The 18,597-nt window shown below is 41.5% G+C and overlaps 2 protein-coding genes across 3 annotated transcripts; one reads left to right on the top strand and one right to left on the bottom strand.

The window, feature by feature from the left end:
* Nucleotides 1-269: 269 nt before the first annotated feature.
* ftcdnl1 (formiminotransferase cyclodeaminase N-terminal like 1) lies at nucleotides 270-4,992 on the bottom strand. Its single transcript, XM_080290487.1, has 5 exons — nucleotides 4,858-4,992; nucleotides 4,487-4,582; nucleotides 4,047-4,202; nucleotides 2,055-2,243; nucleotides 270-1,244 (listed from the first exon to the last, which is right to left on the bottom strand). Exons 1-5 carry the CDS (start codon nucleotides 4,970-4,972, stop codon nucleotides 808-810), a joined length of 993 nt encoding a protein of 330 aa, XP_080146613.1. The 5' UTR covers nucleotides 4,973-4,992; the 3' UTR covers nucleotides 270-807.
* Nucleotides 4,861-17,783, top strand: c16h2orf69 (chromosome 16 C2orf69 homolog). Of its 2 annotated transcripts, none has more exons than XM_080290486.1 (4): nucleotides 4,861-4,982; nucleotides 13,155-13,438; nucleotides 14,139-14,377; nucleotides 14,720-17,783. In XM_080290486.1, exons 2-4 carry the CDS (start codon nucleotides 13,160-13,162, stop codon nucleotides 15,195-15,197), a joined length of 996 nt encoding a protein of 331 aa, XP_080146612.1. In that variant the 5' UTR covers nucleotides 4,861-4,982; nucleotides 13,155-13,159; the 3' UTR covers nucleotides 15,198-17,783. The 2 variants fall into 2 exon arrangements, with proteins under 2 accessions (XP_080146612.1, XP_026000134.1); XM_026144349.2 differs by lacking the exon at nucleotides 4,861-4,982 and adding an exon at nucleotides 12,194-12,376.
* Nucleotides 17,784-18,597: the final 814 nt, after the last annotated feature.

The raw sequence follows: 18,597 nt of genomic DNA, 5'->3' as shown, positions 1-18,597 counted from the left end.
TTCTCTGAGGTTTGCGTCTTCTTCTCCTGCCTGGCAGCTCCATCCTCAGCATCCTTTGTCCAAACCTTCTCAGCCTTGTCTCTATAACTTTGTCTGTCGTCTACCAACGTCACAGTTCACAGACGCTAATGCCTGACCTTACCCGTCGACCTGTCCATCACCTCTGCAAACAAGGAACTCAGAGCACCCTCACCTTTGACCCCATCCGTCATTCCAACTCCACTGCACTCTATGTGAACTTGTAAAAAAAATACCAAAAGAAAAGCATCAACTGTTAAACTTTTTATTAAATGTGATGTTTTTAGTCTAAAGGTAATCACACAAACTGATCAGTCATCACTCAATGTTTCAGTTTCCCTCGGTGAGTTTATCTGTTTTTTCAGTTCTTCTGACTGACTTTTTTGCTCATTTATTTAACAGGCACTACAGCGAGGAGTCACAAAATAGTGACTCTGTAGGTCAAACTGGGAGGAGATGATGCAACAGAATGCCTCATGTTTTATTAATAAAGTTTAGTGTATTGATGACATATCACAGGGAGAGGAATATGATATATTGCTATATCAGGGGTTCGTCCTGCTCTGGGGAAACACAGAGGTTCATAAATCTAAATCTGAGAACCCTGAAAGTGAAGACCTCCTGACTCAAACATTACTTCAAATAGAAAAACTATTGATGCTATAAACTGTATTTGTGCAGCGGTAGAACATAAAGCAGCACCGGTGGTACCTGAGGGCTCAATAACAGTCAGTTTCCATGGTAACGGAGGCGGAATCTATCACAGATTATCGACTTTAGTTTTTGTTTTCACATGCGGATCCTGCGCTGCTCTTTCCAGAACTCGGCAATCCCCTGAGACAGAGCATACTCTGCTAGGCCCCTGCAATCACGGGGGGTGAACCCCACCAAGGCCGTGCCCTTCATGCTGACCCCCTGTCTCCCTGCCAGCTCGGCGACCCTCGCCGTGATGAGGGAAGCCGGAGCGTGACAGTACGACTCGCCGCCGATGCTGAAAGACGGCCAGGGTTCACCTGCGGTGAGGTGATCTGGCGGGGTCCCCTTCACGCTTTCCACATTACAAGCGATTTCCACAGCGCCCCTGTGTGGTAGGGCCAGCACCTGCACTCCAGGCAGGCCTCCCGGCGTCGACTCCCTGATGGCTTTGGCGATGCTGCGCCCCAAAGAGACGTCCTGGGTGTCAATTGTGACATTGCAGTTCATGACGTAGGGACCTGCCCCGACACCTGCAGGAGATCAGACAAATCGGAACTAAAGGAGCTTCTTTAAATCAATAACAACATTTTTTGCAGATTTTTACTAGTGAGACAAAAGTTGCATAGCAATCCTCTTCCTTCTGAAGTCTTATTCACATTCAGAAACAGATTGTTCTACTAGTGCTCTGCAGTCCTCAGCCCTAAAAAATGGTCAGAGTGGCAGAAGCTGTACTGAAAGCTGAAGAGGAATGGACACAGCACAGTCCCCCGTGTCAGACAGAGCACTGCCCAGTCTTACAGACTACATGTCTATCAGGTGGTGTGAGGTGAGCCAGGACTAGTCTCTCCAGCTCTGCATCAGATGTGAAGTGAGGGCAACTGGTTGACAGTCATTTTTCTTGGATAGTGACGACTTCTTTGGTACATGTAGTTCACCAGATGTTCTCCGGAACACTATGAATCCTCGATCTCCTGTCTTGTTTGCCTCCAGTAAATTATTTTTTTTCTTTACAAATCCAGCAGTGCTTATAATAGAGACTAAATGTTGCAAAGGCAACAACAGGATACCTCGGCTGTGTGAATCTGATGCTTAACACCTTTTAGTTAGATTCAGAATGTGCTAACAGGCTCAGTGGCCTGACTTTCTTTTTATCTGGTAACACGTCAATGTTATTTTTTTTAGCTGTGAGAACTTTTCAGATTTTTCCTTTCAAAGGTCAGAATAGAGAAGGGAGACAGCCTGTGGTCAGACTAACAAACAAACAAAGATAAAGTCACCTGTGTTGTGTAATCACACCAAAGAGACACTCTAACCTTCATTACCTGCTACCTCTGGCTCACCTGTGAGGCCGAATCGTTTCTGTGGCTGCGGCCCCACGTCGGCCCTGATCGCCCGCAGGTCTGGCATCTTCTTGAACCAGCCCATCTCCTTCCTCCTGTGCGCCAGCCCTCGCTGTAAGGGGAAGTCTGCCCAGCCAAACAGGAAGGCACTGGTGCCCCGGACCCTCTCTGTAAGTCCCTGAGCCACAGCTGAGCCCAAGCAAGAGCACAGACACATTTCAGCTGACTGGCATACGGAGTGCACGTCATCACGTGCACACAAATTCAGAAACGCAAAGGTGCAAAGACCGTGACGGACCAAAACACACCCGCGGGAATGTAATTCAGACGGATGGAAAATACGGACACATGGGCTGCTTATTACATGCATGCATGAATACAGTGCTTGTTAGTGGGTTGGCCAATTACCATTTTTCAATCACACCACACAGATTAGCATACAGAGTGCAGTCTGCAGGCATGAGGGCAAAGTGTTGAGTTATTGCTCATTATCAGATAGACACATGGCTGCGAAGTCAGCTGGTAAACTGTGAAAGTAATCAACAGCCCAAGAAAATAGAAAAGACGTCACATTATCAGCTACATGCAGGTGAGACATGCTTGTAGAGACACAGTGGATGAGCTCATGACCGAAAATGTACTGAGGAATAATAAAAACTACATACACCCTGCTGAATATGTCTGTGAACACACATTGAGAATTTATTTTAAGTCACATGTGATATTTGTCTAAAGAACTAAAAATAAATTACGAGCACTGACAGCCAGTGAGGATTTAAAATATAGCTGTGATTCCCAACCAGGGGTACATGTTAGATAGGATTTTAGGGTTATGTGGGAAGTTGTGTTCAACTAATCTAAAAAAAAAATGCAATAACAAGTAGATCTTAAAATATTTTACTGGAAAAGTTAGCAGCGGTAGCAACAGGGTAACTCAAATATATAAATGATTTAAATAGGTAGATAAATAAATAGTTAAATAATGACTGGAAAGAAAGGGAGAAGGCTTGAATTTATAAAATAACAACTAAACCTTTGAGAAGTTTTCATATAATAAACAAATTCAAATTTTAAACAAATATAATGCATAACTGTTGAAATAACTCACCTGGCTAACAGTATGGAAACCTTTTTTTAGCTAAACCACTAGCTAAAAAAGCAAGGCTAGCAGTTAAAATCATTAGCCAAAAATGTGCTGTTAGTAAATAATTAGAATTGCTTTTTAAAATTATAACGAAGGGGGGAAATATCCAACTATTAACTTTTGAAATAGCTAAATAATAATTAGGTTAAAGGGCTAGCAGTTGAAAATGTCATCTTAAAATGTATACTAACAAATAAAATTGTTAGCTTAACATGACAGACAAATATTTTAAATGGGTAAAAATTATAAATGAAAAGTTTTAAATACTTAGCTAAAGGATATCTAGCTAAAAGTTGAAATTATTAGCTAAAACATAATTAAATGATGTTAGCTAAACAGATAAATATTTGAAACTACAAGCTTACTAGCAATTAAAAACATACGATAAAAGTATCGATTAATTGAAATAGCAAAACAAAAACTATGAATGAAAGTAGGGTTAGCAGTTGAATATTAAAGGGTTAATAAACACAGGAATTATTAGCTAAAAGTATGAGTAGTAGTGGAAATACTGCATTTCGTTGCCCTGTACCTGTGCATGTGCAATGACAATAAAGTTGAATTCTATTCTATTCTATTCTAAATTTTTAGGCAAGGCAAGGCAAGGCAAATTTATTTGTATAGCACAATTCAACAACAAGGTGATTCAAAGTACTTTACAGAGACATTAGAAACAAAAACAAATAAAAAGCATGATTTAAAATTTTAGGTGAATTAATGGAGAAACTCAGAAGGTTAGTCAAACAATAATTAGTTTGAATGAACACTTCATTTGATGACGGGGTATTTAAGGAGGGTACAGTGTTTCAGGGGTACATTAACTCTCAGGAACACTGTGAAACACATACCGAGCGCCTCTTTAGTACAGTCCTCTGCCCTCACCTCCTCCCCCAGTGGGTAGATGGGTATGAGGTCAACAGCGCCCATGCATGGATGGACTCCTGTATGAGTTTGCATGTCAATCAACCCACACGCCTTCTCGCATGCACACAGGATCGCCTCCCCTGGAAAACATTAAAAAACAACACCAAATAAAAGCTGCAAACTTTGACTGCTTTCACTGTTAAGGCTGTCGTGTTTCGAACAAGGATTCGTAGAAATGATTTTTTTCTCTGTGATCCTTGTTAGAAAAAGGTTCTTACTGGGTTTTTTTTATGTGTCTTTAAATCCCTCACAAAGCTTATTAAAGGATTGGAAGCTGGAGCTGAACCCATTCATCCATCTCTCAGGAGCAAGAGAGTGAATATGGAACATGTTAGTTAGAAGCACAAATACAAAGAGGACTTACTGATCGAGTCGATGCTGGACACAATAGTGATGACAGAGCGGTTGTAGTCATAATCATTAAAGATGTTTAACACCGTGGTCCCCTCACGCCTCACACCTGAAGCACAATAAAGACAATACATGTGAATAAATGTCTAATAACAGGTTATATTTTACAGGTAAAGGGCAAATTTAGTGCTTAGAGTAGGGTGGTTATCTGATTATCATCTGGCGCCATCATGGATGACATAACTGCGTACAGGCAGTGATTTTACAGCTAAGAGTTGGGTATATGTAGTGGCTTGCCCTTCAAACTGAGGCTGTAAATAGTTTACCAGCAGTTAGCTCGTGTTGAAATTCAAACTTTTTTTTCCGCTGGTACCTTGAACTCACCTTCAGTATTGTACAACGCTGCTTTGGCCACCGTCTCCACCAGATCCTTCCTGCGAGCTTCAGAAACATTGAGGAGACACGCCACCAGTCTCCTGCCCAAAGAGCTCGAGGCCATGTTTTATCAGGTATGCAGAACTGGGAAAGTAGAAATGCAGCCACTCATTAGATGAAAATTTGAATGTGTAACCAATAAAACGCAATCATGGGAAAAAGAAAGTCCATATTCTTTCAATTCCAAGGGTTCATATATGACAACATTTTAAAAATCCTTAACATTATTTACCCGTTTCAGATCACCAACTCTATCTGTCAGACAGATGGCCTCACATTTCACTCTACAATACTTTGGTATGTCGAAGAGTTCATGGTCAACTCAGGCCAACCCTCCACCACTGTGCTTGACAACTGGTACAATTGGTACGAGCTAAAAATGGCTGCATTAGTTACATTTTAAAATTTGTAATTATCCCAGCATGTATCAAAGTACCAGCCAGGTGACATTTTCCCCATGTTTTTGCTGTTGCACCCACTTCTTTGAGCTCATTCCTTTGAGAAGTTCAGGAAATACTGTTTTTATTTCAACTGTTTGATGATAAATGGTACAGTTCATAGAGCTGCATCTTCATCCCATCAAAAAATGAAGCAGTGAAATAATACTTTTGATTTTTAATGCAATTCTAAGTGTAACATGGATACTCAAGCAGCAACAGAATACGTACATGGGCTATGAAAAGTTCTCCAATAAATATAAGCTGCTGCACAGTGTGTTTAAAAGCTGAAGTTACCTTCCAGCAGATGAATGGAACTCTTCTTATGTGCAGAATGACCTTGATTAGTTTATATGGTTAATTATCAGTCATATAATTATTCAGTGCAGTTTATAGGAATCAGAGGTGGGACCAAGTCATTGTCTTGCAAGTCTCAAGTAAGTCTCAAGTCTTTATCCTCAAGTCTCAAGTCAAGTCTCAAGTAATGTCAGGCAAGTCAGAGTCGAGTCTCAAGTCACTGGTGTAAAAGTCCGAGTCAAGTCACAAGTCTGAAACTTTGAATTTCAAGTCCTTTCGAGTCTTTAAAAAAAAAAACGAAAAAATAATGTTGCAGTTATGCTAAATGTAAATATTAGACCATGTAATTTTAAAATCTGTGTTTTTCTCAACACATGACAAAATAGTGAACTTAGAAAATATACACAAATTGTGAAATTGCACCTCTTTAAAATGCAGCTCAATTAAACCTAGCTCCAAGAATAATTTTCACCGACAGTTCTGAGATAAGCTGCATGTTATTCTTGGATGCGGTTGTAGGACCGGCTTTAAAATCGCATGACAAAAATATCATACACATTAAAAAAAAACTGTATCACCAACGTAGCCTGGACAACATTTGCTAGTTAGATGAAGTCAGCTATCTCATCTTAGCATATTTATTTCAATTCAATTCAATCTTTTTTTTTTTTTTATAAATTTTATTTTCAGTCACAGCAGCATGTTAACAACAAAACATTGAACATACAGTAGTTTGCTGTTCAGTATTTACAATACCCCAAAAGATAACAGAAATAGAGAAGGAAAAAACAAACAAACAAACCAAAGAAACCCCTACAAAACAACAAAAAACAAACAAACAACAACAAACAAATAGAAAAATAAAATGTATAAGGGACATTCAGCGTACAGTTAGCTATGATAGCGATATAGAGATATGGTATCTGGTCATGATAAGGTGGTCATTTTAAATGTTTCCATGTACATCAAGAATGGCTGCCATGCCCTAAGAAATTTGGTGGTTGAACCTGCCAGTGTATATCTCATCTTTTCTAAATGTAAAAACCTCATGAGCTCCGCAAGCCACTGTTCATGTGTGGGAGGAGCTTCCTGCTTCCATCTTAAAAGTATAAGGCGCCTTGCGATAAGTGAAGCAAAGGCAATAGAATTCAAATAGCATTTTGGCAAAGTGATGTCTTGAGGTATCACCCCAAAGATAGCCGTTAGAGCAGAAGGCTCATATTTAACGTTATACATCTCTGACAGAGTGTTAAATATAGACACCCAATAGGTATGAAGATTGGGGCATGTCCAAAAGGTATGAAGGAGCGAACCTGTTTCTGCTTTACATCTGTTACACAGAGGGTCAGCTCCTGGATAGAACTTGGCTAACTTTTCCTTGGAGATATGTAATCGGTGTAGGACCTTAAATTGAAGGAGCCCATGCCTGGCACATATCGAAGAAGAGTGTACCCTCTGGAGAAAAGATTGCCAGAGCTCATCTGTTATAGTCATCCCAAGGTCTTTCTCCCACTGTGCTTTAAAGATGAAGAGAGAAGGAGATTGAAGATCTAATAGTATAGCATAGATTTCTTTAATCGCCCCTCTCTTATGAACGTTTATATTAATAATTTTATCCAAAGAAGTTTCCTCAGGTAGTTCCGGAAATGAAGGAAATCGACTCTTTACAAAGTGACGAATTTGTAAATAGCGGAAAAAATGTTGCCGAGGAACATTAAACTGCTTCAGGAGCTGCGTGAATGAGGCAAAAATCCCATCTACAAAAAGGTCTTTGATATTTCTAAGGCCATTACTTTCCCATATTTTAAAGGCAGAGTCCATCATGGAGGGTGGGAACATATGGTTTGAGCAGATAGGTGCTTTAATTGACATTAAGTGTAACCCCAACCTTTTCCTACATTGCACCCAGATTCTGAGCGAGTCATACAACAAAGGGTTACGTTTATAGGTGTATAGTTCTAATGGGAGAGCTGAACTCAACAAAGCTGATAGGCAAATTTTGCCACAATTGGATGACTCAATTTGGAGCCAAGCTGGAGTCTCTGTAGTAACATTACTCATCCAGTACAGCATATTACGAATATTTGCTGCCCAATAATAAGACTGAAAGTTTGGCAAGGCTAATCCACCCATTGGCCTAGTCCTCTGCATGAAATCTTTACGAATTCGTGGACTTTTGCCATTCCAAATAAATGCAGAGATATGCTTATTCAGTGTTATAAAATACTTATTGGGTAAGTAGCATGGGATACATTGAAATAAGTAAAGGAACTTGGGAAGTATGTTCATTTTGATAGAATTGACGCGGCCAATTAATGACAGTGGTAAATTGTTCCACCTCTGAAGATCTGTCTCAGTATTTTTAAGCAGCGGGACAAAGTTTCTTTCATAAAGATCTTTGTATGAGTGGGTAACCTTAACCCCCAGATAGGTCACATACCCTGATTTAACGCTAAATTGAAAACCTGAAAATGAAATCTTTCTGGCTATAGAGTTGACACAGAGAAGTTCACTTTTATGCAGATTTAACTTGTAACCTGAAATATTACCAAAACATTCAAAAATGGCAAGAGCACAGGGAAGAGAGCATAAAGGCTCTGACATATACAGCAGGAGGTCGTCAGCATATAAGGATATTTTGTGCTCCTGGTCACCTCTGAAGATGCCCTTAATGCAACTGTCAGCTCGCAGTTTAATCGCCAGTGGTTCAATTGATAATGCAAAAAGAAGAGGGGATAAGGGACAACCTTGTCTCGTACCACGGAGAAGTGGGAAATAAGAAGAGAATAACGAATTTGTTCTAACACGTGCCATAGGTGAGGAGTAAAGTAACTGAATCCATGAAATGAAATTAGGGCCAAATCCAAATTTATGCAGAGTATAAAACAGATAATCCCACTCCACCCGGTCAAATGCCTTCTCAGCATCGAGTAATAAGGCAATTTCAGGGGTTGTAGTTGACTTGGTGTGTAATATGTTCAAAAACCTGCGCAGGTTGAAAAAACCATGCCTACCCTTCACGAAACCTGTCTGATCTGGAGAAATTAACAATGGTAGATGTTGCTCTAGCCTGAGAGCAAGTGTTTTTGACAGTATTTTTAAATCTACATTTAAGAGTGATATAGGACGATATGATGAACACTCTAATGGATCTTTATAATTCAATTCAATCTTAATTGGCAGACTTCATGTCCATAAAAACAAGACAAAAAAAAAAAAAAAACACACACACACACAACACTCCCCCCCCCCCCCCCCCCGCAACACAAGGTATACACCATTAAATATATATATGTATATAAATAAGTATCTAAAACATTTGTAAAAACATAAAACCATAATATACATAAAACACAATTACTTAAAATAAATCAATAAATACACAAACACTTTAACCAGTGCTTTCTGAGACTGGATGAGTAACGGGAACCACTCACTGTCGGATCTGTAAGTGCTAAAATTATACTGTTACTCGAACCATCCAGTCGTTCTCTAAAATTGAACATTAGCTTCCTTAAAAGTGCTTTAAAAGTCCAAACACCCACAGCTACAAACATCTGGCTGGCACTACCACTTCTAGGTATCCTGCAAAGGATTCTCATCGCATCATTATATGCAACATGCAGCTTCTGCATGCTACATTGTTTGTAGGATGACCACAAGGGGGCAGTATATAGCGGTGTGCAATAGGCTTTAAACAAAGCCACTTTAACTGGAAGTGAACAAAAGCTGAATTTGCGTGCAATAGTATTTGCCTGCACATAGAGCTTACACTGTTGTCTGTATATGTCATCATCATCATTCATTTGCTCAGTAATAAAGTGACCGAGGTATTTCACCTTTTTATCAACTTCAAGAGTTTTTTGTGCCAGTTTAAACAAAGGGAAATTTAGCTGTTTATCCTGCTTGGTTCTACATATCAAAACAGCACTTTTAGCAGCATTGTACTCAATGTCATATTGCACACCATATTCAGTACAGACATTAAGAAGATCCTGTAACCCAGCACTGCTTGGACTAAAAACAACCAGGTCATCTGCATACATAAGATGATTTATCAGTGCTTTACCTAATATACACCCAGTGTTACAGGCTCTCAGTTGTATGGACAAATCATCGACATACAAATTAAATAAAATTGGAGACAAAATCCCACCCCGTCTAACACCATTGCTGACACCAAAGGGGGCAGAAATACTGCTTCCCCATTTAACCTGCATGTTCTGATGAGCGTACCAGTAAGAGAGAATCCTCACGATGTACTGAGGAACTCCCCATCTCTTCATTTTATCAAAAAGTTTTCTGTGGTTCACTCGATCAAAAGCCTTAGAGGCATCAATGAAAGACATGAGGACAGATGAATTTTTAGCCCTGTACAAACTGACTATTTCCTTGAGTGCATATATGCACATGTCAGTGCCGTGCTTTGAAGCCAAACTGATTATCCAGAGAAGAGATGAACACACTAACTCTGTCAAACAAGATTCTTTCTAACACCTTAGATAAAATACTGGCTAGTGCAATCGGCCTGTAATTATCCAAGCAGCTCACTTTTGCAGCTTTGTCCTTCATAACTGGTACCAGTAAAATACACAGCATTGAGTCTGGTAATATGCCATGAATCATAAACCCAGTGAAACAGAGTGCTAAAAGAGGAGCTAGCCTTACACTAGCATGTTTTAAATGTTCTGCAGTGATGTGATCCAAACCAGAGGATTTATTATCAGACAACCTATGAATGGCTTCATATACTTCATGTGTCCTTACACTTATTGTGTCATTACTCATGTCAAGATTGTCCTCATATGGTTCACTTTTTATACAGTTAAACAACGCACTGTAATGCTGTCTCCATAATGCTGCAATGTTATCTGCCCCAGAAACACCTTCAACAGTTGATGGTAGAGATGGTTTACAGTTATTAAGAGCTTTCACCTCTTTCCAAAAATCTGCCGTATTATTACACAGCATTTTCCTGGCCAAAGAATCTGCTCTTAGCATTTGCTCATTTTTAGTTATAAAGCGAACAGCGTACTTATATCTGGCATTCGCACATTTTTTCTGTTCAAATTCTGGGCCTTGTTTAGGTCTTCCAGCCATGGCCCAACATTTATAAGCTATGCGAGCTTCATCATGGTACATGGATACATGTTCTTTCCAGCCAGGTCTGATGTTAGGTTTCTTATGCTTATATTGTTTATCAAGCAGTGTGCCACTTTTATACAGAGCAGTCACTATATCATCATACATGGAGCAGAGTAAATGTTTATGCACAGCATTCTTACAGTTGACATCTTTGCACAAAATAGCTTCTTTATTTATATGCATATTAATAATCATACGGTTCTTGGAGTGAGTGCACACACTCATGAAGTTTAGTAACTTCCGGTCACTGCAACAAGTCCAGGTACAGTTTACCGACGGATGGGTGCAGGACCTTGAAATGCACCGTGTAGAACGAAAGACCATCGTACGTATCATAAGTTTACCAGTCTCACAAATTGTCGTCATAAATACACATTCCTTAACCGTTTATTAATAGGACCTTTGAGCTCAACGGTAATTAATTAGTAGTGGAAATAATTTCTGGTAGCATCACAGAAATGTAGCAGTGACAACAATACTGTATGCTGTAATCGTACTGGACAATTAGTGATACAAAGAAACCTGTTTTATCCTGTGAATAAAAGTATATGTTTTTGTCAATGTACCATAATAACAGAAGCGAAACACAATATTGTGTCAGGACAATTCACTATTTATGCACAATAAACACAGGAGCATAGCGCGACAATTTCTGTTCAGCGCCAGACTTGCTTGTAACCTATATCACTAATTATGTTATGAAAATGACGCATTAACTACAACAGCAGACTGACCTTCGTGTAAATGCTTGGAGCAGACTAACCTGTGAGCTGGAGAGTTCTGGGACGTTATATTTGGTCTTTGAATGGCTGCAATCCAGTCGCCTCTTTGTTACTTCGGAAACATGGCTCGAACAATTTCTCTTCAACGACGTAATCCGATAACAACCGATCTCTTTACCCGTCGGCTTCCCGTGGCTGTCATGCGACCGGCTATTGCAGTTAATAATACAACAGCTTCTTGACATTTTTGTGTTTCTTTTTATCGCTGTGTGACTGATTTTAATTGAAAGCCTGCGTGCGCTAGTACCGCTTGCCACGAGTTCCCAGAATCCTTTGCGGTTCTACCCGTGAATGACGTCACATTTTCAATCTCTATATAATATGCATGTTAAATTTTATATTTGGGGTAAAATATCAAGTCTTTTCAAGTAAACCGGTTCAAGTCCAATTCAAGTCCCAAGTCATTGGTGTAAAAGTCCAAGTCAAGTCACAAGTCTTAGAACATTTTTTCAAGTCAAGTCTAAAGTCATAAAATTAATGACTCGAGTCTGACTCGAGTCCAAGTCATGTGACTCGAGTCCACACCTCTGATAGGAATTATTAAGCCGAGTGGCGGTGCAATGGTTTACCCATTGTGTCTGCACAGCTGTTTGCACAGCTGTAGAACATGTACAAAGTCCAGCCTGGTGTAAACTAATTTGCTGTGTTATGCAGGCGGAACCAAAGATGTCAGTGGCACACTTGAAGTATGTGCAGCGTTTATAAGGAAAAAGGGGCAATATAAACTATTTCTGCGGGAAAACACTCACTTTGCACTCGCTTCAGCGCAGCCGCTGCGAACCCACCCACATCAAGATCCACGGAAAGGTAAACGCGTTCATTTTATGTGTTCAGCTAAACTTTGGAAGTCTCAGCACAAGATGGTTCCACCCCGATCCCAACCATAGACATTTTGAGATGTGTTTATGTATGTGCGGTCCTCGTATGTATTTTTTTAAAAAATAAAAAAGGTCTGGGGTGTAAATATTTTTTCCTGGACATGCTGTTACCTACTTATTATTTTTGGAAAATAATACAAATTCCATAAAATTATGAAAACATTCGAAAAAAAATTAATTAGTGGTTTAATCAGTGTCAATTTTATTTATGTTTTATATCCATAAATATCCTCGGCTCACATCGATGACAGTTCACGTTTCTCACCACAAACGTGGTGTTTTATACGATTGCTTTGTTCTTCCCTTGGCGTCGTTAGACCGCGCGGACGAAAACGGAAATACAAAGGAGGGACTCATCCGATTCCTACCGACGAGAAAACTCAACACATGCGCAGTAGCGCGTACGTTTCCTGTCACTGCAGTCGTTTGTTATTTCGGTGGGTTTGTTTTTGTTAAACAGCGCCTCTTTGTGGACAAAAGGAGACTCTAAAACTGTGACAGTGAAGTAAATCTTGGACGTTTATTCCGCAGGTGTCGTAATGTGAGGCGGACAGCGGTTGTAGACGCCGTGTAGTTGTAATTGTTTGCGTATAATAAGGCTGTGTGGCCCGGTTTGGCGCTACCCGCTGATAATGTGATGCTAACTGACAGCAGCATGGAGCGAGTGCGCAGATGAGGAAAAACGCCAGCTCATTTTCTTATTTTAGAGTCCATGCTAGCCGAACGAGCAGCAGTACTGGACCTGACTTTAATAACTGCGGCCAAAGCGATGACGACGTCACCCTCCGAGCTCCGGGGGCTCCACGCCTCGGCAAGCCGGGATGCACTGTCGGGAACCCCGCTGCAGAAGCTGCAGAAGCTGCAGAGGCTGCCCGCGGTGCCCGGGAACCTCCCCAACCGAGTGAACGACCTGCTGCTCCTGCGGCCTGACCCGGAGGAGCAGGAAAAGAGCAACAACCGGCACGCGGTGTTTTTTCACGGGGATATTCAGGTGAGAGTGATGGAGAAGGTCTCAGGTGGACATGGCTGCCATGGCGAAATTAATCACTGAATACGATTACTGAGGCAGCTCTGTGCCACCTCCTGTGTGTTTAATGTTGGAATCAGTCAATGATTTCTTTCAACAAACCAAATAAAAATGCGGGGAGGCCAGTCCATGGCTGATAGTGCTCCATTGTGTGTGATTCTGTCCAGGTATGATTTTACTGCCTCTGCAGTGCGCTTTGGATCATTGTCATGCTGAAAAATGAAGCTGTTGCCAATCAGACCTTTTCCCCATGGTATTTCATGGAGCATCAAAATCTGACAGTTCACTTTTGCCGAGATTTCCAACACCACTGGCTGAAATTAAACCATGACAGAGCCTCCACTTTCTTTTACAGATAGATGCTCACTGTGCTAACTCTCTCCTGATCTCCTCCGTACACACTGATGATGATTTGAACCAAATATTAGGACTTATCACTCCATCAGCCCTGTTGCCACTCATTTTCAGTCCAGTTCTTGTGTGGTTTCGCATACTTTAGCCTTTTCTTACAGTGAGACATTTCGGATGTGGCTTCAGGCTTTATTCCCCTGAAAATGGTCAGGAAAAAGTACAGGACTCAGCTGTGCTGCTCTTGTTCTGAGATCATGTAGGACCTCTATGTTGCAAAAAGCAGTTGTAAAACTTCTCATTTCTCTCTGTGCAGAACTTCCAGGAGGAGATGGCGCTGCAGCCTGAGGGTGCCCAGTGGCTCTCCTGGAGCCTGGAGAGGGTCGCCTTCACTCTGGGCTGCCGTTTCCCGGATAGACACGTGTGGGTGGTGAGAGCCTCGCGCATGTACCTGCACAAGTTCAGCTGCTACCAGAACTTTGTGGAGAGCAACATGTTCGGGGCTCCGGAGCACTCTCCATACTCTGCTGACTCTGGAGCGTTTCACCACCTCAGGTTTGTTACTGGAGCTCATTTTGTCTTGTTGAGATATTATTTAACTTGATTACTTTGGCTAAATTTTATCCGGCCTGTATATCAGTTAAGAATAAATTAAGAAAGGTGTAGAGGCTTAAAAAGCCACCTGCAAGCTAAATCATCTAGCTCACAGATGATGACACAGAAAAGGGCAATTTAATGGTGAACGCGTTTCCCGTGTCTTTTCCCAGTTTTCCAAATTTTATGTTTTTGGAAAACATGACCAGGTCTAAAGGTGTGAAGGACAGGAAAATGTTGCTGTAATTCTTTGAGATGATTTTGGATCTTTTCTCTGAGTCTGAGCAGCGTTTCTGACCACAGGGCCCTGCTGAGCCACGGCATGGAGCGAGCCAGCCTGCCAGACCCGCTCCAACCACAGGGCGGCGCTGACAGCATCCCCTCAGGCTTCTCCTTGACCCTGGTGGGCTTCAGCAAAGGCTGTGTGGTCCTGAACCAGATGGTGTACGAGCTGCCCGGGGCCCGTGCTGATCCGCAGATGTCACCCTTCGTCAAGCACATCTCTGACATGTTCTGGCTGGATGGTGGCCACCCGGGGGGCAGTGAGACCTGGGTGACAGACAAGCAGGTCCTGAAGGAGCTGGCCGGCAGCGGCGTGTCGATCCATGCCCACGTGACCCCTTACGAGGTGTGCGACCCGATGCGGGCCTGGGTGGGCCGCGAGCACGGACACTTCATCAAAACTCTGGAGGAGTTCGGGGCGTGTCCAAGCAAGAAGCTGCACTTCAAGGACGAGCCGCCCTCCATCGAGAACCACTTCAGGGTCATCCAGGAGTTTTGAGCGCTTTATGTGATCTTTGTGTCTTATTGCTGGTCTTACCTCAAACCTTCAGATTTAAGGGCTCAGATGAGTCGGATGCTGGTTTGTTAAACGCGCTAACCCTGAGGTGGGACGAGCTTTCCTCTGTTCTCCACTGTCTTCCTCTGAAAGTCCTTCAGGCTAAATGAAAGCTTTTCCATTTGCTCAGACTTTATGCTGCTGCCGAGCTGCTGGTTAATATCCGGTTAGTTTCTCTAACTCAACTTGTTTGCGTGTTTAGCTGCAGCAGAAAAGCTTCTTACATTCTTTCTATACCTGCACTAGCATTGAGCTCATTTTAGACACATGAATGTTTGAGAATCCGGTCTCCGGGTGGACGTCATCAGCAGGAATATCTGCTGATTGTGTTTTAACTGTAATGAAATAACAAGCAGACACTTAAAGTGTTTGAGTTCATTCCTTCAGTTTGATGCTGATGGTGGATTTCCATCAATGACGAGTCAGAAAAAGGACAAAAAAGCAGTTTAGATTTATATTTTTAAGATAAGACACTGCAGGCTAACAGAACTGTTCACTTTTTGAAGCCATTGAAGTTCCAAAACCAGACTTTAAAAAAAAAAAAATCTTAATTAAGATTAATTATCTCACAACGAGTTATGTGTGTAAATTGCAGACTGCTTAAAAAAAAAAAAAGTGCCTGCAGCGTCTCCTCTTAAATCGCTGCAGTACGTTTTATTCTGACACACAGTCACTTCAAGGTGTGTTCACTACGTATTCTGGAGCCGTCACATTTCACATGGTCTTCATCAGCACAGGATGTTCTGCTGATGAAGACCATGGGGCTCATAGGTCAGCTCTGTCATCACGTTTGGAAATCAACTTTTAAACGGTACAACTATAACAACAACCAAAAACTTTCATATTTTACTATAAATGATTTCAAAATATCAGATTTTATGTTTTCCTGGAGAAAAAAAAAAGTCCATCTGCACAGATTTGTTTTTTGTTTTCAGTAAAATGCAATAATAAGAAGGAACACTCAGGTGCTTTAGTATTTGGGCAGTGGGGCAGTTTTAGTTTTTTGCTTTGATTAAATCTGAATCGCACCATGTGATTAATCTGTAGATGACAGTTGGGTGCTTCTCTTCTGGCCTGAATTGCTTTGGGGTGAGCTGTACAGATGTCTGTCTTCTTTTAAATATTATGGAACTCTATAAATCACCTATCATATTTTTGGATCTTTGAGTAGGTGGGTCGTGACTCCTCCTTTCAGAGAGGGTGTGTGGGAGTTCTCCACACCATGTGTTTTGTGGACTTTGGGATGGTTTGGCTGGGGTGACCTGTAGGGGGTGTTCCTGGACTCCGGGATATCAGGCACGCTGTTAAAAGCACTTTGGAGCCTGCAGCTGCAACGAGAGCTTGGTTCACTTCTCCATCAATAAGCCAGACTCCCTCAGGGTTGACCTTTGACGCTGATTCTGTTTACAGCTTTCATGAATAGAATATCAGAACAGAGGCTGTGGGGTTTGGTGCTGTGGATGCTGTACTGATCTGTTTTTTGTGAAGAGCGAGCTGATGATCTACACCTACATCCACAAGCTGTGGATGCTGACTGAAAGGTGTCCAGGACACCAGAGGTGGAAATGAGCTTCCTCTGAAGGCTTTGGGCTTTTGGGGGTGTCTGAGTAGAGCAGCTGCTTTGCCACATTTAAAGGCATTGGTTGAGGTGTAGTGGATGTCCTGGATAACTTTGAGGCCCACGACTGCTTGGATAGATCATGTCTGCTGGCTTGGGTGGTACAGCGAGGATGTGTGGCCTTGGCGTCTTCGTTTAGGTCACTGCTCCTGTGACTTAGACCCAAAGAACTGGTAGAAACTGGATGAGTCTAATTAGTGGAAACAGATGTTGCTGTTGGTTGTTTCAAACACTAGAAGGCGAGTGCCATCTAGTTCTAGGTGAAGGTGGACATCTTTACAGCTAATATCTCCAAAACCATCTATGGACCCCCCCGTCCAGATACTTTTGGATCTGAATGTATCTCATGGTGGCAGATGTGATGTGTTTTTATGACACTGGGTGGGGAGAAGGACAAAAAAAATCTGTAAACTTGCTTGCTGTGTCCAATTAATGAAGTGGATTATTCCTGTAGGACTTCTGGTAGCTGGCAGGGCAGCATGCACTGTACATCCATCTGTATGATCTCTGTATGAGCTTAAATAGCATCTTTGCACTTTGCTGATGGCTGCGAGTCGTTCTGCTGAATGTAACTTCAGATGCATTCCATTGTTTACTACTCGCTGTATGTTGTGCTGTTTTTTTTTTTTGTTTTTTTTGTGTGTGTTTTTTTTTTTTAAACAAAAAAACTGAGTGGATTTGACCTTTTAAAGGAGCTCAGCTCTGATTGGTTTTGTTCTTAGACTCTGTACTGCTGTATGAGTCAGTTAAAATAATCCTTATTTATGTCACATGCTCTCAAAATGTCATTTAGTGGCTGTAACAGTCAAAGAAACTTACTGTCTGGACTATCTCATTAGACGTCCACTGAGTGGGAGTTCTTGAAGCAAATCAATGAAGTATTTAAATATTAAAATGCAAAGCTGAAACAATTCTTCTAACATGGAACAAAGGTCATCAGTTTTTATATAGTTGTTACATGTACCCAACAAATATCCCTGGGAGGGTTGATTGAGGAAGAGTATGTAGGATCAGCCTCTGCTAGTGCCAACTCAGATATGCCGATTGTCCCGCTGTGGTGACCTTTGAACTGAAAGAAGCTCTTAAGGTACTTTGAGCTGATCCATTATATTTAACAAGGCTTGGGACTGGTGCTAAGAGCACAGCAGCTCACATTTGGTCCTCCAGTGTTTAGCTCCATGGTGCAGTGGTCATGATATCAGCTTCCATATATGAGCCTTTATTAGTCTTTGTAGCCCGATTCCTACCATTCACACTGATGGTGGGTAAATGGTAAATGGCCTGTATTTGTATAGCGCTTTTCTAGTCCCTAAGGACCCCAAAGCGCTTTACACAACCTGTCATCCACCCATTCACACACACATGGGTGACATAAAAACCCTATAAAGATAATGATGTATATTAAAAGGTTAATATGAAGTGTTTGAAACATTTTTAATCAGCATCCACTGTTGTTGGGGTGCGTGCGTGCGTGTTTGACAAAAATATGTAAAAACATAACATATCAGGACCCCTTTAGAGCAGTGATTCCCAACCGGTGTGCTGTGGACGATTATCTGGTTCTATCCGATTAGTAAGTCAGCGGTCCTCAACCTTTTTTGCGCCACGGACCGGTTTATGCCCACAATATTTTCACGGACCGGCCTTTAAGGCGTCGCGGATAAATACAACAAAAAACTAGTACCTGCTCTGATTAAATGGGTTGACAATTCCTAGTAAAACAGA

The sequence above is a fragment of the Astatotilapia calliptera genome, chromosome 16, assembly GCF_964374335.1.
Source record: "Astatotilapia calliptera chromosome 16, fAstCal68.1, whole genome shotgun sequence".
In the NCBI taxonomy this organism is placed as follows: Eukaryota; Metazoa; Chordata; class Actinopteri; order Cichliformes; family Cichlidae; genus Astatotilapia; species Astatotilapia calliptera.
This window is presented reverse-complemented; position numbering and strand designations above follow the sequence as displayed.

Excerpts from the sequence above, each read along its gene's own strand:
- ftcdnl1 (XM_080290487.1), bottom strand. The coding sequence starts at position 4,972 with ATGGCCTCGAGCTCTTTGGGCAGGAGACTGGTGGCGTGTCTCCTCAAT. Across the intron at positions 4,583-4,857 it reads AGCGTTGTACAATACTGAAG|GTGTGAGGCGTGAGGGGACC; the intron begins GTGAGTTCAAGG and ends ATTGTGCTTCAG. Across the intron at positions 1,245-2,054 it reads GAAACGATTCGGCCTCACAG|GTGTCGGGGCAGGTCCCTAC; the intron begins GTGAGCCAGAGG and ends GATCTCCTGCAG.
- c16h2orf69 (XM_080290486.1), top strand. The coding sequence starts at position 13,160 with ATGCTAGCCGAACGAGCAGCAGTACTGGACCTGACTTTAATAACTGCG. Across the intron at positions 13,439-14,138 it reads TTTTTCACGGGGATATTCAG|AACTTCCAGGAGGAGATGGC; the intron begins GTGAGAGTGATG and ends CTCTCTGTGCAG. Across the intron at positions 14,378-14,719 it reads GGAGCGTTTCACCACCTCAG|GGCCCTGCTGAGCCACGGCA; the intron begins GTTTGTTACTGG and ends TTCTGACCACAG.